At 41.0% G+C, this 24,828-nt stretch overlaps 2 protein-coding genes across 6 annotated transcripts in view; one reads left to right on the top strand and one right to left on the bottom strand.

Moving 5' to 3' along the window:
• ptpn2a (protein tyrosine phosphatase non-receptor type 2a) overlaps positions 1–15,506 on the bottom strand; it is a 31,670-nt gene extending 16,164 nt beyond the window's left edge. For both annotated transcript variants that reach the window (XM_069687884.1, XM_069687885.1), the window contains exon 1: positions 15,363–15,506. In XM_069687884.1, the coding sequence (XP_069543985.1) occupies positions 15,363–15,506 (144 nt within the window). The remainder of the gene's footprint in view (positions 1–15,362) is intronic.
• On the top strand, positions 15,459–23,981 carry seh1l (SEH1-like (S. cerevisiae)). 4 transcript variants are annotated; one of them, XR_011310276.1, is made up of 9 exons: positions 15,459–15,569; positions 15,849–15,899; positions 16,073–16,219; positions 16,302–16,513; positions 18,643–18,741; positions 18,839–18,979; positions 19,094–19,281; positions 21,677–21,887; positions 21,928–22,268. XR_011310276.1 is itself a non-coding variant. In XM_069687890.1 (9 exons), exons 1-9 carry the CDS (start codon positions 15,459–15,461, stop codon positions 23,825–23,827), a joined length of 1,248 nt encoding a protein of 415 aa, XP_069543991.1. In that variant the 3' UTR covers positions 23,828–23,981. The 4 variants fall into 4 exon arrangements, 3 of the variants coding, with proteins under 3 accessions (XP_069543991.1, XP_069543990.1, XP_069543992.1); XM_069687890.1 differs by lacking the exon at positions 21,928–22,268 and adding an exon at positions 23,650–23,981 and having other exon boundaries at positions 19,127–19,281; positions 21,677–21,830; XM_069687889.1 differs by lacking the exon at positions 21,928–22,268 and adding an exon at positions 23,650–23,981 and having other exon boundaries at positions 21,677–21,830.
• Positions 23,982–24,828: the final 847 nt, after the last annotated feature.

Here is a 24,828-nt window from a genome sequence, read left to right as displayed (position 1 = left end):
TTCTACTCCTTCATTGGAGTCCAGCTGTGTTTAATTAAACTGATTGGACTTGATTAGGAAAGGCACACACCTGTCTATATAAGACCTTACAGCTCACAGTGCATGTCAGAGCAAATGAGAATCATGAGGTCGAAGGAACTGTCCAAGGAGCTCAGAGACAGAATTGTGGCAAGGCACAGATCTGGCCAAGGTTACAACATAATTTCTGCAGCACTCAAGGTTCCTAAGAGCACAGTGGCCTCCATAATCCTTAAATGGAAGAAGTTTGGGACGACCAGAACTCTTCCTCGACCTGGCCGTCCAGCCAAACTGAGCAATCGTGGGAGAAGAGCCTTGGTGAGAGAGGTAAAGAAGAACCCAAAGATCACTGTGGCTGAGCTCCAGAGATGCAGTAGGGAGATGGGAGAAAGTTCCACAAAGTCAACTATCACTGCAGCCCTCCACCAGTCGGGGCTTTATGGCAGAGTGGCCCGACGGAAGCCTCTCCTCAGTGCAAGACATATGAAAGCCCGCATAGAGTTTGCCAAAAAACACATGAAGGACTCCCAGACTATGAGAAATAAGATTCTCTGGTCTGATGAGACCAAGATTGAACTTTTGGCGTTAATTCTAAGCGGTATGTGTGGAGAAAACCAGGCACTGCTCATCACCTGCCCAATACAATCCCAACAGTGAAACATGGCGGTGGCAGCATCATGCTATGGGGGTGTTTTTCAGCTGCAGGGACAGGACGACCGGTTGCAATTGAAGGAAAGATGAATGCGGCCAAGTACAGAGATATCCTGGAAGAAAACCTCTTCCAGAGTGCTCTGGACCTCAGACTGGGCCGAAGGTTCACCTTCCAACAAGACAATGACCTTAAGCACACAGCTAAAATAACAAAGGAGTGGCTTCGGAACAACTCTGTGACCATTCTTGACCGGCCCAGCCAGAGCCCTGACCTAAACCCAATGGAGCATCTCTGGAGAGACCTGAAAATGGCTGTCCACCAACGTTCACCATCCAACCTGACGGAACTGGAGAGGATCTGCAAGGAAGAATGGCAGAGGATCCCCAAATCCAGGTGTGAAAAGCTTGTTGCATCATTCCCAAGAAGACTCATGGCTGTACGAGCTCAAAAGGGTGCTTCTACTCAATACTGAGCAAAGGGTCTGAATACTTATGACCATGTGATATTTCAGTTTTTCTTTTTTAATAAATTTGCACAAATTTCTACATTTCTGTTTTTTTCTGTCAAGATGGGGTGCTGAGTGTACATTAATGAGAAATAAAATGAACTTTTTTGATTTTAGCAAATGGCTGCAATGAAACAAACAGTGAAAAATGTAAAGGGGTCTGAATACTTTCCGTACCCACTGTATTAGTATTGATCCAGGATAAATATACTAGTATATTAGTATTGATCCGGGATAAATATACTAGTGTACATATACTAGTATTGATCCGGGATAAATATACTAGTGTATTAGTATTGATCCGGGATAAATATATTAGTGTATTAGTATTGATCCGGGATAAATATATTAGTGTACATATATTAGTATTGATCCGGGATAAATATACTAGTGTATTAGTATTGATCCGGGATAAATATACGAGTGTATTAGTATTGATCCGGGATAAATGCGCTGGAATGTGCTGTGTGGACCACATGGGGAGGACATCAACAGCATGACGGACTGTATCACAGAATACAGTGAACCCTCGTTTATCGCGGGGGTTACGTTCCAAATAGAGACCGTGATAGGTGAAATCCGTGAAGTAGTAACCTTTTTTTTTTTTTTTTTTACAATTATTATACAATGAAATACTCCATAATACATTGAAACCAAAGAACAAAACCTTTTTACAGGCCAAAGCATTTGTTTAACAAATAAAAGTACTGTATAAATGTTTTTTTTATAAATAACTACTGTACTGTAAAATAATAATTTGAATCATCAATACGAACTGAAGGCTTCAAATTGCTGAGATCGGCACCGCCCCACTGCGACCCGAGTCATTGGATTAGAACGGGAGGAAATGAAAAATGATTATGAAAACAAATACAAAGTACAGTCGGACAAATAGTGACTCGTGTATTTCACTGCTCTTCTGACTGAGCCGCTGCATCCTGACTCCGCTCTGCAGCGGTTCTTTCTTCTAAAGCCGGCGGTGCAGGTGTGGTTTTTCGAGAGAAGAACATAGTTATCGGTAGTTGTTGTCGCTCTTTTTTCTTCTGGGCAAAAAGATTCTTATAAACCGACATGCCACCATCGATTATTTTTAATTTGGCAAGCTGTTTTACGTACGTGTACATATTAAACCGCAACGTTATTGACAAACAGGTAGAGAAGAAGCGGAGAGACTGTTTAGCCAATCAGAATGCAGAACACAATGCACGATGCAAATCCGTGAAGCAGCGAGACCGTGAAAGGTGAACCGCGTTATAGCGAGGGTTCACTGTACATCAAATTCTGTGAACACACCACCGTACCATCCCGGACTGTAAAATGCTTCCCCAACAATAAACCATGGATCACCATTGACCTGAAAGTTCTTCTTAATCAGAAGAAAGCAGCCTTCAGGTCTGGGGACAGGGAGGAGCTCAGGAGAGTGCAGCGCCACCTGAAGGAGAAGATGAGGGAGTGCAAGGACTCCTACAGGAGGAAGCTAGAGGCCAAACTCCAGCAGAACAACGTGAGGGAGGTGTGGACCGGTATGAAGGAGATTACTGGGTTCAAGGGGAGAGAGAGACAATCAGGGGGAACCTGGAGAGGAACAACCAGAGGGAACCTGGAGAGGAACAACCAGGGAGAACCTGGAGAGGTCAAATGAACTAAACGGTTTCTTCAACAGGTTTAGTTCACCGCCCTCATCTGTCTCCTCCACACCTCACACCTCCAAAACACCTCTGCTGCCTCCCTCCCTCTCCCCTCTGCGCCCCCTGGTGAACTGCGTAGAGCTCTCAATCTCACAGGGCTCTTCCTCCATCCATCCCCCCTCACCCCTCACCCTCCTCTCTGTGACGACTGGCCAGGTTAGGAGACAGCTGGAGAGAATCCACCAGCGCAAGGCTGCAGGACCTGACGGCATCAGTCCCGGGGTCCTGAAGACCTGCGCCGTCCAGCTGGCTGAGGTCCTACAACACCTCTTCAACCTGAGCCTGAAGCAGGAGGAGGTCCCGGTGCTGTGGAAGACGTCCTGCCTGGTTCCTGTCCCCAAGAAGAAGACTCCATCTGGCCTCAACGACTACCGACCGGTTGCCCTCACATCTCATGTGATGAAGGTGCTGGAGAGGCTGGTCTTGGCCCACCTCAGACCGCTGGTGAAATCTTCTCTGGACCCGCTGCAATTTGCGTACCAGCCTCGTGTGGGAGTGGACGACGCCATCATCTACCTGCTGCAACGAGCTCAGTCTCACCTGGATGGAACCGGTGACTCTGTGAGAATCACTTTCTTTGATTTCTCCAGTGCATTCAACACCATCCAACCACTGCTGCTGAGTAAGAAGCTGCGGGTGGTGGGGGTGGACACGTCCACCGTCTCCTGGATCACTGACTACCTGACAGGCAGACCACAGTTTGTCCGTCTGGGCAGTGTGCTGTCTGATACGGTGGTCAGTGGTACTGGAGCTCCTCAGGGAACTGTTCTGTCTCCCTTCCTGTTCACCTTCTACACCACTGACTTCCAGAACAACTCAGAGTCAAGACATCTGCAGAAGTTCTCTGATGACTCTGCAGTGGTAGGATGTATAAGGGATGGACGGGAGGATGAGTACAGGGCAGTAGTGGAGGACTTTGTGGAGTGGGCGGGAAGGAATCACCTGCTCCTGAACGTGGCCAAGACCAGAGAGATGGTGGTCGACTTCAGGAGGAAGGCGACGGCTCCACAACCGCTGAGAGTTCTGGGAGAGGAGGTGGACATGGTGGAGGAGTACAAGTACCTGGGTGTGTCCATCGACAACAGACTGAAATGGAAGACCAACATCAATGCTGTCTACAAGAAGGTGATGAGTCGACTCTTTTTTCTGAGGAAACTTCGATCCTTCAATGTGTGCAGCATGATGTTGGAGATGTTCTACCATCTGTTGTGGCCAGTGAACTGTACTTCACTGTGGTCTGCTGGGGGAGCAGCATTGGAGCCGGAGACACCAACAGACTTAACAAACTGGTTAAGAAGGCCGGCTCCATCATCGGCTACAAACTAGATAGTCTGGAAAAGGTGGTGGAGAGGAGGACGCTGATCAAACTATTGTCCATCTTGGATAATCCTGTCCACCCTCTCAACCACCTGCTGCAGGGACAGCGGAGCACTTTCTCTAAAAGATTCCTCCAGCTCCGCTGTCACAAGGACATATACAGGAGATCATTCCTGATACAGGAGATCATTCCAGATACAGGAGATCATTCCTGATACAGGAGATCATTCCAGATACAGGAGATCATTCCTGATACAGGAGATCATTCCTGATACAGGAGATCATTCCTGCCCACTGCCATAAGACTTTACAATAACTCACCTCTGGCAAAATCCATCACAGTACAAAAACACTGTTGACTGTGTTTCTTGGTTGCTTGTATATTATATGTATATTATATATATAGATATATACTGTACCGTATGTATATATATATATGTATATATATATATGTTGACTGTGTTTATTGGTTTGTTGTATATAATATATATAGATATTTAATGTACTGTATATATACTGTATGTACTGTGCATTTTATATTTTATATTTATATTTTTTATTTTATTGCTTTTCTATTATATTATTCTATTCTATTATTATTTTATTCTATTGTTTCTATTATTGCTCCTGTATGTATGCTGCTGTGGCGAAAAAATTTCCCCTCGGGGATTAATAAAGTATATACCTACCTACCTACCTACCTACCTAAATATATTAGTGTACATATATTAGTATTGATCCGGGATAAATATATTAGTGTACATATGTTAGTATTGATCCGGGATAAATATACTAGTGTATTAGTATTGATCCAGGATAAATATATTAGTGTACACATATTAGTATGGATCCGTGATACATTTATTAGTATACATATATTAGTATTGATCCGTGATAAATATATTAGTATACACATATTAGTATTGATCTGTGATAAATATATTAGTACACATATATTAGTATTGATCCGTGATAAATATATTGGTATGCATATATTAGCATTGATCTGTGATAAATAGGTAGGTAGGTAGGTAGGTATATACTTTATTAATCCCCGAGGGGAAATTTTTTCGCCACAGCAGCATACATACAGAAGCAATAATAGAAACAATAGAATAAAATAATAAAAGAATAGAATAATATAATAGAAAAGCAATAAAATAAAATAGCAGTAAATAGCAGTAAAAAAATATAAATATAAAATATAAAATGCACAGTACATACAGTATATATACAGTACATTATATATCTATATATATTATATACAACAAACCAATAAACACAGTCAACATATATATATATATATGTCTATATATACATACAGTACAGTATATATATATATATAATATACAAGCAACCAAGAAAAACAGTCAACAGTGTTATTGCACTGTGATGGATTTTGCCAGAAATATAATATATTAGTATACATATATTAGTATTGAGCCGTGATAAATATATTAGTATACATATATTAGTATTGATCCGGGATAAATATATTAGTGTACATATATTAGTATTGATCCGGGATAAATATACTAGTGTATTAGTATTGATCCGGGATCAATATATTAGTGTATTAGTATTGATCAGGGATAAATATACTAGTGTATTAGTATTGATCCGGGATAAATATACTAGTGTACATATACTAGTATTGATCCGGGATAAATATACTAGTGTACATATATTAGTATTGATCCGGGATAAATATACTAGTGTACATATACTAGTATTGATCCGGGATAAATATACTAGTGTACATATATTAGTATTGATCCGGGATAAATATACTAGTGTATTAGTATTGATCCGGGATAAATATACTAGTGTACATATATTAGTATTGATCCGGGATAAATATACTAGTGTACATATATTAGTATTGATCCGGGATAAATATACTAGTGCATTAGTATTGATCCGGGATAAATATATTAGTGTATTAGTATTGATCCGGGATAAATATGCTAGTGTATTAGTATTGATCCGGGATGAATATACTAGTGTACATATATTAGTATTGATCCGGGATAAATATACTAGTGTATTAGTATTGATCCGGGATAAATATATTAGTGTATTAGTATTGATCCGGGATAAATATACTAGTGTACATGTATTAGTATTAATCTGGGATAAATATATTAGTGTACATATATTAGTATTGATCCGGGATAAATATATTAGTGTACATGTATTAGTATTGATCCGTGATAAATATATTAGTATATACCTATTGGTATTGATCCGTGATAAATATATTAGTATACATATGTTAGTATTGATCCGGGATAAATATACTAGTGTATTAGTATTGATCCGGGATAAATATATTAGTGTATTAGTATTGATCCGGGATAGATATACCAGTGTATTAGTAGTGATCCGGGATAAATATACTAGTGTACATATATTCGTATTGATCCGGGATAAATATACTAGTGTATTAGTATTGATCCGGGATAAATATATTAGTGTACATGTATTAGTATTAATCTGGGATAAATATATTAGTGTACATATATTAGTATTGATCCGGGATAAATATATTAGTGTACATATATTAGTATTGATCCGGGATAAATATATTAGTGTACATATATTAGTATTGATCCGGGATAAATATACTAGTGTACATATATTAGTATTGATCCGGGATAAATATACTAGTGTACATGTATTAGTATTAATCTGGGATAAATATATTAGTGTACATATATTAGTATTGATCCGGGATAAATATACTAGTGTATTAGTATTGATCCGGGATAAATATATTAGTGTATTAGTATTGATCCGGAATAAATATATTAGTGTACATATATTAGTATTGATCCGGGATAAATATACTAGTGTACATGTATTAGTATTAATCTGGGATAAATATATTAGTGTACATATATTAGTATTGATCCGGAATAAATATATTAGTGTACATATATTAGTATTGATCCGGGATAAATATATTAGTGTACATATATTAGTATCGATCCGGGGAAAATATGTTAGCGTGTCAGGAGTTCAGTTTTGTCCTCCATTTTGCCCCCGATCACCTCTCCTCCTGTGTCCCCTGTCTTTGCCTGTGGCCACGCCCCTCACCTCCCGTGGCCACGCCCCTCACAGTCCCAGCAGATGCAGCCACTCATCCCTGATCACCACCTGCAGGTGTGCTGCATCTCCCTGATCACCTCCCCAGACTATATGTAACCTGCCCCTGCACAACTCTCGTTGTCGGTTCATTTTTTGTTAGCTCCCCGTACGTCTTCCGTCTGCTCCCCGTCAGCTCCCGGTCAGTCCTGTTCCTGTTCCCGTTCCTCCGGCCTCTGTGTCTCCTGCGGAAATCCCCGTCAAAATCACCAGTCGGTGGAGTTGCCCTCCCGGCTTGGAGGATTGTTGACGCCGTCCCTTCCGCTGGTCTGCCGGCTGCCCTGTTACCCGTGTCCCCCTGGAGCTGTCGGTTGAGTTGCCCTCCCAACTGGACGTAAAGTGGACACGCTCGGTGCCACCTTTTGGTTTGTAGTTTTTTGTTTGTTTATTTTTTGGACAATAAAGACAGTATTTTTGGAACTTATACCTCGAGTCTGTGAGCTTGCATTTGGGTCCTGGAAAAATACTCCACCACATAACATTAGTGTACATATATTAGTATTGATCCGGGATAAATATACTAGTGTACATATACTCATATTGATCAGGGATAAATATATTAGTGTACATATATTAGTATTGATCCGGGATAAATATATTAGTGTACATATATTAGTATGGATCTGTGATAAATATATTAGTATACATATATTAGTATTGATCAGTGATAAATATATTAGTATACATATGTTAGTATTGAGCCGTGATAAATATATTAGTATACACATATTAGTATTGATCTGTGATAAATATATTAGTATACATATATTAGTATTGGTCCGTGATAAATATATTGGTATACACATATTAGTATTGATCTGTGATAAATATATTAGTGTACATATATTAGTATTGATCCGGGATAAATATACTAGTGTACATATATTAGTATCGATCCGGGATAAATATATTAGTGTACATATACTCATATTGATCAGGGATAAATATATTAGTATACACATATTAGTATGGATCAGTGATAAATTTATTAGTATACATATATTAGTATTGATCCGTGATAAATAAATTAGTATACATATATTAGTATTGATCCGTGATAAATAAATTAGTATACATATATTAGTATTGATCCGTGATAAATATATTAGTATACATATATTAGTATTGATCCGTGATAAATATACTAGTGTATTAGTATTGATCCGGGATAAATATATTAGTATATACCTATTGGTATTGATCTGTGATAAATATATTAGTTTACACCTGTTAATATTGATCCGTGATAAATATATTAGTATACATGTATTAGTATTGATCCATGATACATATATTTGTATACATATATTAGTATTGATCCGTGATAAATATATTAGTATACACCTATTAGCATCTATCCGTGATAAGTATATTAGTATACACCTATTAGTATTGATCCGTGAAAAATATATTAGTATACATATATTAGTATTGATCCGTGATAAATAAATTTCTATACATATATTAGTATTGATCCGTGATAAATATATTAGTATACATATATTAGTATTGATCCGTGATAAATATATTAGTATACATGTATTAGTATTGATCCGTGAAAAATATATTAGTGTACACATATTAGTATATTAGCTGGTTTCTATTGTACACCCGCGACAGGAAAACCAGAGGGATGATCTGTGAACACGACTACTGGCGGTGGAGTCGAGCCACATCAGTCTCAAAATGCTGGAGGGCCCAAAGCAGAGCTAAGGCCTCTTTTTCTATTGAGCAAACAGATCTCTGAGCAGTTTGAAGATGGTACTGCTCTGCAATAGACATGAGCAGGTCTTTGGTACAGCGAGCCAGCTGCTCTATTGTAGGACCTTCACTGATCCCCTGAAATCAGACTCCACTGTGAGATCACAGAAAACAACTTCATGTGGAACAAACCTTTACAAGCTACTGGAGGCAGCACAAAGCAACACTACCACACAGAACCAGTGCTACCAAGCAGCACAGCTCACCTACACAACCACCAAACACTAGTCTGTCTACCAGAGTAGTGACTCAGTTACTCAACACAGTATGGAAAGGGTTAACAGTACTGTACCCCTACAATGCCCTGGACATAACTACAGCCTAGCACTAACAGAAGCCAGTGTGCACAACAAAACAAAATGTCTCCTCTCAGTGTACAGTATGTGTGAAGAACAAAGGCCAGCACATACCATCATGAAGAATGAACATTTCTAACTCACCTATTCCTGAACTTACCTGGTTTCCTCTTCCGAAGAAACAGTAGTTCTATCAGGCTAAACCTCAACTAGTCTGTTGGCTTTCCCGGGCACCACCCCAGGGTTACCGCACCTAGAGCAATAACGTGGTGATGATCTCCATCACCTGCAGGCTTGCTTAACCAGGCAGGCTCAAAAGAGAAAAGAAAACCCTAAAAACTCTACTAACTAAGGTGGTGACACCAGCCTGAACCTATTAACTAAGGTGGTGACATCAGCCTGAACCAACTAACTAAGGTGGCGACACCAGCCTGAACTACTAACTAAGGTGGCGACATCAGCCTGAACCAACTAACTAAGGTGGAGATATCAGCCTGAACCTATTAACTAAGGTGGTGACATCAGCCTGAACCAACTAACTAAGGTGGTGACACCAGCCTGAACCTATTAACTAAGGTGGTGACATCAGCCTGAACCAACTAACTAAGGTGGCGACACCAGCCTGAACCAACTAACTAAGGTGGTGACACCAGCCTGAACCTACTAACTAAGGTGGTGACATCAGCCTGAACCTACTAACTAAGGTGGCGATATCAGCCTGAACCTACTAACTAAGGTGGTGACATCAGCCTGAACCTACTAACTAAGGTGGAGATATCAGCCTGAACCAACTAACTAAGGTGGTGACACCAGCCTGAACCTACTAACTAAGGTGGAGACACCAGCCTGAACCTACTAACTAAGTCTAGGAGGACAACCATTCCTGAAGTCTAAACTGAGCTTCAGACGAGCCCCCATGATGTTACTCTGTTGGAAAGTCACAACACAAAGAGGGACGACACCAAGTTAGATGTTAAAATCAAAGGTGACAATTTATTATCCAAAACGAAACAAGTTTAAAGTGAGAATCCAGCTGAAGACCAGGGTCTGGTGACAGAGTGGGCGGAGCCAGGAGGCACTTACATAGGCCACACCCACACCTTCATCCAGGTGCCCTCAGTCATTCATCAGGGAGCTGCACCTAGAACTCAAAGACATAGAACACACACACACACACACACACACACACACACACACACACACACACACACACACACACACACACACACACACACACACACACACACACACACACACACACACACACACACACACACACACACAGACACACACACACACACACACACACACACACACACACACACACACACACACACACACACACACACACACACACACACACACACACACACACACACACACACAGACACACACACACACACACACACACACACACACACACACACACACGCACACACACAGACACACACACACACACACAGACACACACAGACACACACACACAGACAAACACACATGTCTGTGTGTGTGATCAGTAATACATATATTAGTATTGATCACTGTTACATATATTAGTATTGATTAGTGCTACATATATTAGTATCGATCAGTAATACATATATTAGTATCGATCAGTGCTACATATATTAGTATTGATCAGTGTTACATATATTAGTATCGATCAGTGTTACATATATTAGTATCGATCAGTGCTACATATATTAGTATCGATCAGTGCTACATATATTAGTATTGATCAGTAATACATATATTAGTGTCGATCAGTGCTACATATATTAGTATCGATCAGTGTTACATATATTAGTATTGATCAGTAATACATATATTAGTATCGATCAGTGCTACATATATTAGTATCGATCAGTGCTACATATATTAGTATTGATCAGTGCTACATATATTAGTATTGATCAGTAATACATATATTAGTGTTGATCAGTGCTACATATATTAGTATCGATCAGTGTTACATATATTAGTATCGATCAGTGTTACATATATTAGTATCGATCAGTGCTACATATATTAGTATTGATCAGTGTTACATATATTAGTATTGATCAGTGCCACATATATTAGTATTGATCAGATCATATATTGTATCAATCACATATATTTAGTATTGATCAGTGTTACATATATTAGTATCGATCAGTGTTACATATATTAGTATTGATCAGTAATACATATATTAGTATCGATCAGTGCTACATATATTAGTATTGATAAGTGTTACATATATTAGCATTGATCAGTGCCACATATATTAGTATTGATCAGTGTTACATATATTAGTATCGATCAGTGTTACATATATTAGTATTGATCAGTAATACATATATTAGTATCGATCAGTGCTACATATATTAGTATTGATCAGTGTTGCATATATTAGTATTGATCAGTGCTACATATATTAGTATTGATCAGTGCTACATATATTAGTATTGATAAGTGTTACATATATTAGCATTGATCAGTGTTACATATATTAGCATTGATCAGTGTTACATATATTAGTATTGATCAGTGCTACATATATTAGTATTGATCAGTGCTACATATATTAGTATTGATCAGTGTTACATATATTAGTATCGATCAGTGTTACATATATTAGTATCGATCAGTGCTACATATATTAGTATTGATCAGTGCTACATATATTAGTATCGATCAGTGCTACATATATTAGTGTTGATCAGTGTTACATATATTAGTATCGATCAGTAATACATATATTAGTATCGATCAGTGCTACATATATTAGTATTGATCAGTGTTACATATATTAGTATCGATCAGTAATACATATATTAGTATCGATCAGTGCTACATATATTAGTATCGATCAGTAATACATATATTAGTATCGATCAGTGTTACATATATTAGTATCGATCAGTGTTACATATATTAGTATCGATCAGTGCTACATATATTAGTATCGATCAGTGCTACATATATTAGTATCGATCAGTGCTACATATATTAGTGTTGATCAGTGTTACATATATTAGTATCGATCAGTAATACATATATTAGTATCGATCAGTGCTACATATATTAGTATTGATCAGTGTTACATATATTAGTATCGATCAGTAATACATATATTAGTATCGATCAGTGCTACATATATTAGTATCGATCAGTAATACATATATTAGTATCGATCAGTGTTACATATATTAGTATCGATCAGTGTTACATATATTAGTATCGATCAGTAATACATATATTAGTATCGATCAGTGCTACATATATTAGTATCGATCAGTGCTACATATATTAGTATTGATCAGTGCTACATATATTAGTATTAATCAGTGCTACATATATTAGTATTGATCAGTAATACATATATTAGTATTGATCAGTGCCACATATATTAGTATTGATCAGTAATACATATATTAGTATTGATCAGTAATACATATATTAGTATTGATCAGTGCTACATATATTAGTATCGATCAGTGTTATATATATTAGTATCGATCAGTGTTACATATATTAGTATCGATCAGTAATACATATATTAGTATCGATCAGTTACATATATTAGTATCGATCAGTGTTACATATATTGGTATTGATTAGTAATACATATATTAGTATTGATCAGTGCTACATATATTAGTATTGATCAGTGTTACATATATTAGCATTGATCAGTGTTACATATATTAGTATTGATCAGTAATACATATATTAGTATTGATCAGTGCTACATATATTAATTAGTATTGATCAGTGTTACATATATTAGCATTGATCAGTGTTACATATATTAGTATTGATTCGTGCTACATACAGTGGGTACGGAAAGTATTCAGACACCTCTTCACTCTTTGTTTCATTGCAGCCATTTGCTAAAATCAAAAAAGTTCATTTATTTCTCATTAATGTACACTCAGCACCCCATCTTGACAGAAAAAAACAGAAATGTAGAAATTTGTGCAAATTTATTAAAAAAGAAAAACTGAAATATCACATGGTCATAAGTATTCAGACCCTTTGCTCAGTATTGAGTAGAAGCACCCTTTTGAGCTCGTACAGCCATGAGTCTTCTTGGGAATGATGCAACAAGCTTTTCACACCTGGATTTGGGGATCCTCTGCCATTCTTCCTTGCAGATCCTCTCCAGTTCCGTCAGGTTGGATGGTGAACGTTGGTGGACAGCCATTTTCAGGTCTCTCCAGAGATGCTCCATTGGGTTTAGGTCAGGGCTCTGGCTGGGCCAGTCAAGAATGGTCACAGAGTTGTTCCGAAGCCACTCCTTTGTTATTTTAGCTGTGTGCTTTGGGTCATTGTCTTGTTGGAAGGTGAACCTTCGGCCCAGTCTGAGGTCCAGAGCACTCTGGAAGAGGTTTTCTTCCAGGATATCTCTGTACTTGGCCGCATTCATCTTTCCTTCAATTGCAACCGGTCGTCCTGTCCCTGCAGCTGAAAAACACCCCCATAGCATGATGCTGCCACCACCATGTTTCACTGTTGGGATTGTATTGGGCAGGTGATGAGCAGTGCCTGGTTTTCTCCACACATACCGCTTAGAATTAACGCCAAAAAGTTCAATCTTGGTCTCATCAGACCAGAGAATCTTATTTCTCATAGTCTGGGAGTCCTTCATGTGTTTTTTGGCAAACTCTATGCGGGCTTTCATATGTCTTGCACTGAGGAGAGGCTTCCGTCGGGCCACTCTGCCATAAAGCCCCGACTGGTGGAGGGCTGCAGTGATAGTTGACTTGGTGGAACTTTCTCCCATCTCCCTACTGCATCTCTGGAGCTCAGCCACAGTGATCTTTGGGTTCTTCTTTACCTCTCTCACCAAGGCTCTTCTACCACGATTGCTCAGTTTGGCTGGACGGCCAGGTCTAGGAAGAGTTCTGGTCGTCCCAAACTTCTTCCATTTAAGGATTATGGAGGCCACTGTGCTCTTAGGAACCTTGAGTGCTGCAGAAATTATGTTGTAACCTTGGCCAGATCTGTGCCTTGCCACAATTCTGTCTCTGAGCTCCTTGGACAGTTCCTTCGACCTCATGATTCTCATTTGCTCTGACATGCACTGTGAGCTGTAAGGTCTTATATAGACAGGTGTGTGCCTTTCCTAATCAAGTCCAATCAGTTTAATTAAACACAGCTGGACTCCAATGAAGGAGTAGAACCATCTCAAGGAGGATCAGAAGAAATGGACAGCATGTGAGTTAAATATGAGTGTCACAGCAAACTTATGACCATGTGATATTTCAGTTTTTCAATAAATTTGCACAAATTTCTACATTTCTGTTTTTTTCTGTCAAGATGGGGTGCTGAGTGTACATTAATGAGAAATAAATGAACTTTTTTGATTTTAGCAAATGGCTGCAATGAAACAAAGAGTGAACAATTTAAAGGGGTCTGAATACTTTCCATACCCACTGTATATTAGTATTGATCAGTGTTACATATATTAGTATTGATCAGTGCTACATATATTAGTATTGATCAGTTCTACATAAATTAGTATTGATCCGTTCACCAAACTCAATTTGAAATATGATAGCTGGATGAAGCAATACATTTTTTTTTCTAAAACTGCTACAGTTGGTTTTATTTGCATTATAATTTAGAACAACAAATAAATTACCATGCTACAGAAAATAAATATTTCATTATATAATTTCCACACATTTTTGTCGACAGTCCTCTAGTTTTAAAAAGTTCAAAAGTGTATATTCTACCAAACCTGGCAACCCAGGGGACCGGAGGAGGCAGAAACCGAAACATGACGTTACTGACTAGTTTTAATTCGGCCATGTGTTTTTGTTTGTAACATATATTTTGGTATCAGTTATTTTCGATAAGATACCTTTCAATATATTTCATCTTATTATAATGTACATCAAAAATAAAAACTTGGTTAAAGCACAGACACTTTAAAATGTGTGATGGCGCCCCCCTGTGGTGAACACCGGTGTGTTGCGCACACTTACTGCTGACGTCACGACGACCCGCCAAACACGCAGCTCGGTAACACGTGACGGGCCTGCTCGCCAGCCGGTGCAGCTCGTGTCGCTGAAGCTGTCATCATGTTTGTCGCGCGCAGCATCGCAGCCGATCACAAAGATCTGATCCATGACGTCTCCTACGACTTCCACGGCCGGAGGATGGCCACGTGCTCCAGTGACCAAAGTGTGAAGGTGAGTGACACGTCACAGCTGGCACTGTTAGCGTTAGCTCCTGTTAGCATTCCCCACGCTTCCCGGTCGGAGCTTACGGACTCGTTCTCCATCAGTTGTTGACAGATCAACAACTTTAGTTTGTTTGTTCCACCTGACGCGGATTGTGACCCTGTGACAGATTCTCCTCCATGTTAGGAGTCAGCCTGTCTGGCGCGGTGGTGACTAACATGGTGTGAAGGTTCAGGGTCATCGAGCTCTTCTGTTCCTGCTTCATCAACATCTTGTGGACTCTTTCAGGTTTGGGACAAGAGTGAGAGCGGAGAGTGGCAGTGCACAGCCAGCTGGAAGGTGAATGTCTCCACTGACCTCTGAAGGCTTTCTGCTTTGCATAACGAGCTGTTTTTAAATTTGCATCATTTCCTGAACTGTTGTGGCCTCGTTCATCAACTGGATGCAGCCTGACATCCGAAGTTGAACCGTGGTGGACTTCATAGATTTGACTGAAGCTCTCTCCTGTGCAGACACACAGCGGGTCGGTGTGGAGGGTGACCTGGGCTCATCCAGAGTTTGGCCAGGTTCTAGCTTCTTGCTCCTTTGACAGAACCGCTGCGGTCTGGGAGGAGATTGTGGGCGAATCCAATGACAAGCAGCGGGGCCTGAGCCACTGGGTGAGTGCACCTGTCCAGGTGTTTCCAATGGACCGTCGGTGTGACATCAGAGGTGACCCAAGTGTGTGATGTTCTGTTTTAGATCAAGAGAACCACACTAGTGGACAGCAGGACCTCAGTGACTGACGTGAAGTTTGCCCCTAAACACATGGGTCTGATGCTGACCACCTGCTCTGCGGACGGCGTGGTGAGGATCTACGAGGCTCCTGATGTCATGAACCTGAGTCAGTGGTCCCTGCAGCACGAGATCTCCTGCAAGCTCAGCTGCAGCTGCATCTCGTGGAACCCCTCCAGGTGAGACTACAGGTGACATGCTTTCAGAGGTGGTGCAGCTTTCTGCTCAATGATGAATGCCGCTGCAGAAATTTCACATTGTAAATAATAAGTAGGATAAATACAAAGAACGCACACTTCCTCCACCTGAAACAGCTGACTGGAGCTCGTGGTGCTGCCGCCTGGCCTCAGTGTAGCAGCTGTAGACTGGGTACCCAGCGTAGATGATGTCACCCAGCGTAGATGATGTCACCCAGCGTAGATGATGTCACCCAGCGTAGATGATGTCACTCAGCGTACATGATGTCACCCAGCGTACATGATGTCACCCAGCGTACATGATGTCACTCAGCGTAGATGATGTCACCCAGCGTAGATGATGTCACTCAGCGTACATGATGTCACTCAGCGTACATGATGTCACCCAGCGTACATGATGTCACCCAGCGTACATGATGTCACTCAGCGTAGATGATGTCACCCAGCGTAGATGATGTCACTCAGCGTAGATGATGTCACTCAGCGTACATGATGTCACCCAGCGTACATGATGTCACCCAGCGTAGATGATGTCACCCAGCGTACATGATGTCACCCAGCGTAGATGATGTCACCCAGCGTAGATGATGTCACTCACCGTAGATGATGTCACCCAGCGTACATGATGTCACCCAGCGTAGATGATGTCACCCAGCGTACATGATGTCACCCAGTGTAGATGATGTCACCCAGCGTAGATGATGTCACTCACCGTAGATGATGTCACCCAGCGTACATGATGTCACCCAGCGTAGATGATGTCACCCAGCGTACATGATGTCACCCAGCGTAGATGATGTCACCCAGCGTAGATGATGTCACCCAGCGTACATGATGTCACCCAGCGTACATGATGTCACTCAGCGTAGATGATGTCACCCAGCGTGATGTCACTCAGCGTACATGATGTCACTCAGCGTACATGATGTCACCCAGCGTACATGATGTCACCCAGCGTACATGATGTCACCCAGCGTACATGATGTCATGTCACACCAGCGTAGATGATGTCACTCAGCGTAGATGATGTCACTCAGCGTACATGATGTCACCCAGCGTACATGATGTCACCCAGCGTAGATGATGTCACCCAGCGTACATGATGTCACCCAGCGTAGATGATGTCACCCAGCGTAGATGATGTCACTCACCGTAGATGATGTCACCCAGCGTACATGATGTCACCCAGCGTAGATGATGTCACCCAGCGTACATGATGTCACCCAGTGTAGATGATGTCACCCAGCGTAGATGATGTCACTCACCGTAGATGATGTCACCCAGCGTACATGATGTCACCCAGCGTAGATGATGTCACCCAGCGTACATGATGTCACCCAGCGTACATGATGTCACCCAGCGTAGATGATGTCACTCACCGTAGATGATGTCACCCAGCGTACATGATGTCACCCAGCGTAGATGATGTCACCCAGCGTACATGATGTCACCCAGCGTAGATGATGTCACCCAGCGTACATGGTCTCGGATCATCAACATCGGGGTAGTGCCCGTCTCACCCTGTCTCACCCCGTCTCACCCCGACTCAGCTTGACTCACCCCGAGTCACCCCGTCTCACCCCGACCCCCGGTGGTGTGTGGCTGAAACCTCTGACGGCACCCAGCTTTACTCAACGCAGGCCGACTCTTAATTATGAATAACTATAAATATAATCGCACACAGATTTCACTCACAAAGCTGCCGACGTGGAGGGAGAACGTTGCTCTCGTGCGCTCCTCGTGTGCTCCTCCTGCGCTCCTCGTGCGCTCCTCGTGCGCTCCTCGTGTTCCAGAGGAGAAGAGTTTAATGCAGCTTGATTATGAAAACTTTCTGTGATATAATAACTCTGCTCCTGATGAATCTCTGCACAACCTTTTCTATATATGATTGATGAAAAGTTACTTCGACAAATTCTGGAGTTACTTCATTAAATCTCGTTTCTTTCCAGTGAACCACAGTAACCATAATATGTTATATTTACTTCTTGCAGCCTGTGTTAAATCCAAGACTTCACCTCTTTTATATATAAAGTTTGCTGCTGAACTTTAAACCTATGAGCTCTCAGATATTACAGAGGCGTTAAAGTATTTGTGGTTTTCCCGCCACCCAGCTCTCGCGCTCACCCTCCAATGTTTGCTGTCGGGAGTGACGACAACAGCGCAGCATATGGAGGGAAAGTTCAGATCTACGAGTACAATGAAAACACCCGGTAGGTATTATCTTATAGATGTGCATATACCACCTGGTTAAAAAACAAAGCCAACATAATCATTGTTTTATTGTTATTTTTTATGACTGTTTTTCAGGAAATACGGTAAAGCAGAGACGCTGATGACGGTCACCGATGCCGTCCATGACATTGCATTTGCTCCAAACCTGGGACGATCTTTCCACGTGCTCGCCATTGCAACAAAAGACGTCCGAATATTTAAGCTTATTCCTATAAGGTGACTTGTTCAGTTTTTATTTTTCTGAATTAGTGCTGTTACTGAAACCCTACATAACTCTGCAGCTGCTACCTTTATAATGAAACTCTTTTTTTTTTTTTTTTTAAATGACAGAAATAAAAAGGTAATCTTGTCTCTTCCGGGCAGGAAGGAGAGCACGTCTACAGGACCCACCAAGTTTGAGGGGCAGATTGTGGCTCAGTTTGACAACCATAATTCTCAGGTGTGGCGTGTAAGCTGGAACATCACCAGCACCCTGCTGGCCTCCTCCGGGGACGATGGCTGTGTGCGTCTCTGGAAAGGTTGGAGGCTCCGTTTATTATAGCGACAGCTGTACGAAACGCTGCTTTTGTGTAAAATACTTGTTAATCGGATGTTCGGTAAACCAACTCTCATCATGTGTTGAAGGACTTTTGCTAGTCGTTGTTGCATCAGTCAATTTAAGAAAGATGAGAGGTGCTTCATAAACAAAGCTAAAATTCTTACACAGGGTGAAAAACCGCTTTGTTTTCACCACAGCTTGATGCATGTTGTCTTATATTGGCCTGTTACAGATACAGTGGTGTGAAAAAGTGTTTGCCTCCTTCCTGATTTCCAATTTTTTTGCATGTCTGTCACACTTAAATGTTTCAGATCATCAAACAAATTTAAATATTAGTCAAAGATAACACAAGTAAACACAAAATGCAGTTTTTAAATGAAGGTTTTTATTATTAAGGGAGAAAAACAATCCAAACCCACATGGCCCTGTGTGAAAAAGTGTTTGCCCCCTCCTGTTAAAACACAACTTAACTGTGGTTCATCACACCTGAGTTCAATTTCTCGAGCCACACCCAGGCCTGATTACTGACACACCTGTTCTCAATCAAGAAATCACTTCAATAGGACCTGCCTGACAAAGTGAAGTAGACCAAAAGATCCTCAAAAGATAGACATCATGCCGAGATCCAAAGATATTCAGGAACAAATGAGAAAGAAAGTAATTGAGATCTATCAGTCTGGAAAAGGTTCTAAAGCCATTTCTAAAGCTTTGGGACTCCAGAGAACCACAGTGAGAACCATTATCCACAAATGGAGAAAACATAGAACAGTGGTGAACCTCCCCAGGAGCGGCCGGCCGACCAGAATTACCCCGAGAGAGCAGCGACGACTCATCCGAGAGGTCACAAAAGACCCCACGACAACATCCAAAGAACTGCAGGCCTCACTTGCCTCAGTTAAGGTCAGTGTTCATGACTCCACCAGAAGAAAGAGACTCGGCAGAAATGGCTGCATGGCAGAGTTCCAAGACCAAAACCACCGCTGAGCAAAAAGAACATTAAGACTCGTCTCATTTTTGCCAGAAAACATCTTGATGATCCCCGAGACTTTTGGGAAAATACTCTGTGGACTGACGAGACCAAAGTTGAACTTTTTGGAAGGTGTGTGTCCCGTTACATCTGGTGTAAAAGTAACACCGCATTTCAGAAGAAGAACCTCATACCAACAGTAAAACATGGTGGTGGTAGTGTGATGGTCTGGGGCTGTTTTGCTGCTTCAGGACCTGGAAGACTTGCTGTGATAAATGGAACCATGAATTCTACTGTCTACCAAAACATCCTGAAGGAGAACGTCCGGCCGTCTGTTCGTGACCTCAAGCTGAAGCCAACTTGGGTTCTGCAGCAGGACGATGATCCAAAACACACCAGCAAGTCCACCTCTGAATGGATGAAGAAAAACAAAATGAAGACTTTGGAGTGGCCTCGTCAAAGTCCTGACCTGAATCCTATTGAGATGCTGTGGCATGACCTTAAAAAGGAGGTTGGTGCTGGAAAACCCTCCAATGTGGCTGAATTACAACAACAACTCTGTAAAGATGAGTCGGCCAACATTCCTCCACAGCTGGAAAAGACTCATTGTAAGTTATCGCAAACGCTTGATTGCAGTTGTTGCTGCTGAGGGTGGTCCAACCAGTTATTAGGTTTAGGGGGCAAACCCTTTTTCACACAGGGCCATGTGGGTTTGGATTGTTTTTCTCCCTTAATAATAAAAACCTTCATTTAAAAACTACATTTTGTGTTTACTTGTGTTATCTTTGACTAATATTTAAATTTGTTTGATGATCTGAAACATTTGTGACAAACATGCAAAAAAATAAGAAATCAGGAAGGAGGCAAACACTTTTTCACACCACTGTATATTGGTACCAACATATATGAAAACTATTGCTTCATGTATGGTTATTTGTAAATATTATTATCCCACTGAAGTTTCCTGTTTTAGTCGGCTGATGTCGGTGTAAACTAAACGTTGTAAACATCCTGCCTCCTATCTTTGGTAACCACATGTTCACTTATCAAACACTTTGGTGGGATCAATGCAAAACACTTGATCTAGTTACTAAGAGTTAGTTCACACGCTCCAACCAATCAGAAGGGTTCATAGGTTGTTCCGATGTGGATTCCTGCAGTTAGTAAAGAGACCAGTGATGACACCTGTAACTCGAGATGTGTCACTGGTTGTGTTTGCTGCCTTGGGATCGTTCCACAGCTCTTCCACACATCTGTCATTTCTCCAGCATCTACTGGAGGTGTTTCTCTAACTCAGATCTCAGGAATCAGCAGCCTCATGTCCAGGACAGTTGATTTGTCAGTATGCTGCTCTGGTCTGTTGCAGAGGACATAATACATGCTGACGTTCCCTTCGGTCTCTGTGCAGCTAACTACATGGACAACTGGAAGTGCACAGGCATCCTGAAGGGAGATGGCAGCCCGCTGACCGGTTCATCAGGTCAACCCACCGCCATGAGCACCGTGGTGGGCTCCTCAGTTCAGACCTCCCAGAATGCCTTGAACGGGATGTCAGCAGGAAGGTAGGTGGTGTGATGCGTCCGCCGCCACTCACCCAACCCAAACCAACCCAACCCAACCTAAACCAACCCAAACCAACCTAAACCAACCTGACCCAACCCAACCTAAACCAACCCAAACCAACCCGAGCCAGTCACAACTGACAACTTTTTTTATGCCTCACACTGACTGGACTGCAGCTGCTCACTGACAAACTCCTCGGACTCACACTGACCCGAAGCTGCACTCATGCAAAGAGCTTGGCTTGTGGCTTCCAGCATCCCGGTTGTCTGCATCGAGCCTGTGGGCCGAACGCGCTGTGGTGGTGTTTAGAAGTGATGTCCTCTTGATTTGTACTGAAGCATGTCTGAAGAGTGGGTTTGTGTTTCCTCTCTGCATTGTCAGTGTAAGGGCTAACGGGTTTCTTAGTCTAAAAAGTTTAATAAACCTGCTTATATGAATTTGATATGTGACTGTTATTTCAAGTGCTAGAGCTATTTTGGGATGTGCAGCAGAACAACAATGTTGTTGGTAACATCATTTTGTAAATACTGAGAAACTTGATTTCTTTCATTCTACAACATCTTTTTGACAGTTTCCACTTTAAGATGAGCAGTTAAGTTCGAGCCCTTATTTCCTCATTTCTCTTTTCAATTTGAATGTACCCTTTAAATGTTGCCAAACTCTTTGCTGAGCAGGAAGACCGCCTGAATGAACCTTATTAACCAACGTTAAACTTGTACAATGTGAGGATGAATACAGCCATTTACATTTACTAAAGCAAGACCATGTAACTTTTCAAAGAAGATAAAATGCAGTCCAGCTTGTCCAAATGTGATATTGAATTTATAAGCAGTTGACCTTCAGTGGCCACAGGGGGGTTTGTTTGTGGTCTTCATAACTCTCCTGTCTTGATCTTTATAACTCTCATCTTGTAGCCACAGTGAGTTCTGTTAGCAGAGGAAATCTAGGCTTGCTTTAAAATTTGGATTAGAAATGAACAAACGTGACCACTCAATGTTTGATGAAGCAAAAATGAGAAATGGCAGTAAACGAATGGTGTTTGAGCACCTCGGTGTGTCTGGCTGTATTTATGTTCAGTTTAATAACCTTGGACTTAACAAAACCTCTGTATTTATCTTTTGTTCTCGTTTTTGACTGAATTCACCTGTAACCTCAGTAACAAACTATCTGTTCAACATTGTCAGAATGATTCACTCTGTAACCAAGTTTGACTTTGTAATGCAGATTGTAAAATGTACATTTAGGTTTTCTTGCATTCCAGTGAGGAGAATGAGTGAAGTGAGGTTTGTTGAAGTAATGTGGTTTTGTACTGCTTGTTGCATGCAGGATTGGAAAGAGCGCTCCCTTTGCTCCTCCCCTGCGGCAGCTGACCTCCCCAAAGATATACCAGCATCCTGCATATTACTAATGTCTCTGGTGCAGCAGCTACATTCTGCTCTTGTGTCAGTGTATTTGAAATGCAAGAGTGTATGTAATACATTTAAAGGCTGAATATTTGACTTGATTGTGATTGAAGCCTCCATCGTTGGCTTGAGAGCGGCATGCTTCTGTACTTTACAGCTTCCACTTTTAGGTTTTTTTCATGCTTTTTGACATAAATTCACTGCTTTAACTGGCGTTGCACATTCACCTTTAAAAAATAAACAACTTTCCCTCCTCTGCCTGCCATTCTTCTCCCTCATCAGTTTTTACTGCCTACATCCGTCCTTTCTCCTTTTCATTTCTCATTCCTCCTTCCTTTTATGTGTTTCCCCTGTATATTCCTTTTGTTGTCTTTTTTCGTCTTTGTCTCCCTCCTTTTATTTCTCCTTGCTTTAGGTATTTCTTTCCACCCCTGGACCCTCCCAGAGCGGGGACCAGGTACGGTCACCTGCTGCCTCCCTCCTCCCTCATAGAGCATTGTGATGCTGAACCCATTCAGCCTCAGCAACAGCTTCTTCCTCACAGACTCTCCTCTAGAGCACTGCTGCCTTTACCAGAGGCTGAAGGGCAGTGACCTTTTCTTTATGTGGAAATGTGTTACAGGATACTGTTGAGGGAAAAACATTACAAATCTGAACTTTTTTGTTTTGTTTTGTATAAATAAGGTGTTTTGAGTTTTCATAATCTATCTGCTTGTCTGTGTACAATAAGTTCAGCATTTTAAAGCCTTGGGTTGAAGTAATGTGGAAAAGAAAACGTTCATGTTTTTTTTTTTTTTTTTTTTTTTTTTTAGGGGGGGAGGGGGGTTATCAGACAATGTTAAAGCTGGTAAGACAGACAGAAACAGAGGAAGCATTTTAGTGCCTGCAGAGGACTTGTTTTATTGCTGTGTGGATGGTCTGGAGATTTAAAATTGCACTTGGTGGAAGTTACAATTACTATAAGACATCAAATGTGTTTTTATTTTGGACGATTTTTCCTTCATACACACAAAGAGAAGCGGACAGTATTCATGAGTGACTGACTCATGTGAAACAACTGCTCGACGGAAATAACACGATTCATCATCATGTGTGTTTTGTTGGAATTTTTTCATCTTTACTTCAGTATTAAAAGCATCACAACTATTCCTGACACTTGTGATATTCATGATGCGGGAAGGATAACATTTCAGTTTTGTCGCTCACTCAAAAAATGGACTTCAGGGGATGTGTTGTCTCAGCAGGCAGCTGTCTGCAGACCAGAGCCTCCCTGCAGCTGCTTGGTCCAACACATGACACAGTCGACGTTTCACTTGGCCAGCAACTCACATACTGTAGATGTCGGGCGTTATGTTCTTGTGTATAAAAGAAAACATGTTTCCTTCAACTTTTAACTTGTGCTGATTTAAACTATAGTGTTACTTTAAAATAACTTATTTTGCATGTTTAATTCTACCAACTTATACATTTGAATTTTGTGTTTTGACAATCCGATAGCCTTCATTATGGCTGGAGCCTACAAATAAAGATGTCCCTTCTTTCATTCATCCTGGGGACAGACACCGGAGTGGCACATGAAGGAGCCTTTTTCCAA

Source organism: Brachyistius frenatus, unplaced genomic scaffold, assembly GCF_029030835.1.
Source record: "Brachyistius frenatus isolate BFR_SWC_R1_liver_20210118 unplaced genomic scaffold, ASM2903083v1 Contig_499, whole genome shotgun sequence".
Classification (NCBI taxonomy): Eukaryota; Metazoa; Chordata; class Actinopteri; family Embiotocidae; genus Brachyistius; species Brachyistius frenatus.
Note: the sequence above shows the minus strand (reverse complement) of the source record. Positions and strands in the feature narration are given on the sequence as shown.

What these genes read in the sequence shown, in the direction of transcription:
- seh1l (XM_069687889.1), top strand. Translation starts at nt 15,459, where the DNA reads ATGTTTGTCGCGCGCAGCATCGCAGCCGATCACAAAGATCTGATCCAT. An exon ending in TTTAAGCTTATTCCTATAAG is followed by an intron (nt 18,980 to 19,093) that starts GTGACTTGTTCA and finishes TTTAAATGACAG; the next exon opens with AAATAAAAAGGTAATCTTGT. An exon ending in AACGGGATGTCAGCAGGAAG is followed by an intron (nt 21,831 to 23,649) that starts GTAGGTGGTGTG and finishes TCCTTGCTTTAG; the next exon opens with GTATTTCTTTCCACCCCTGG.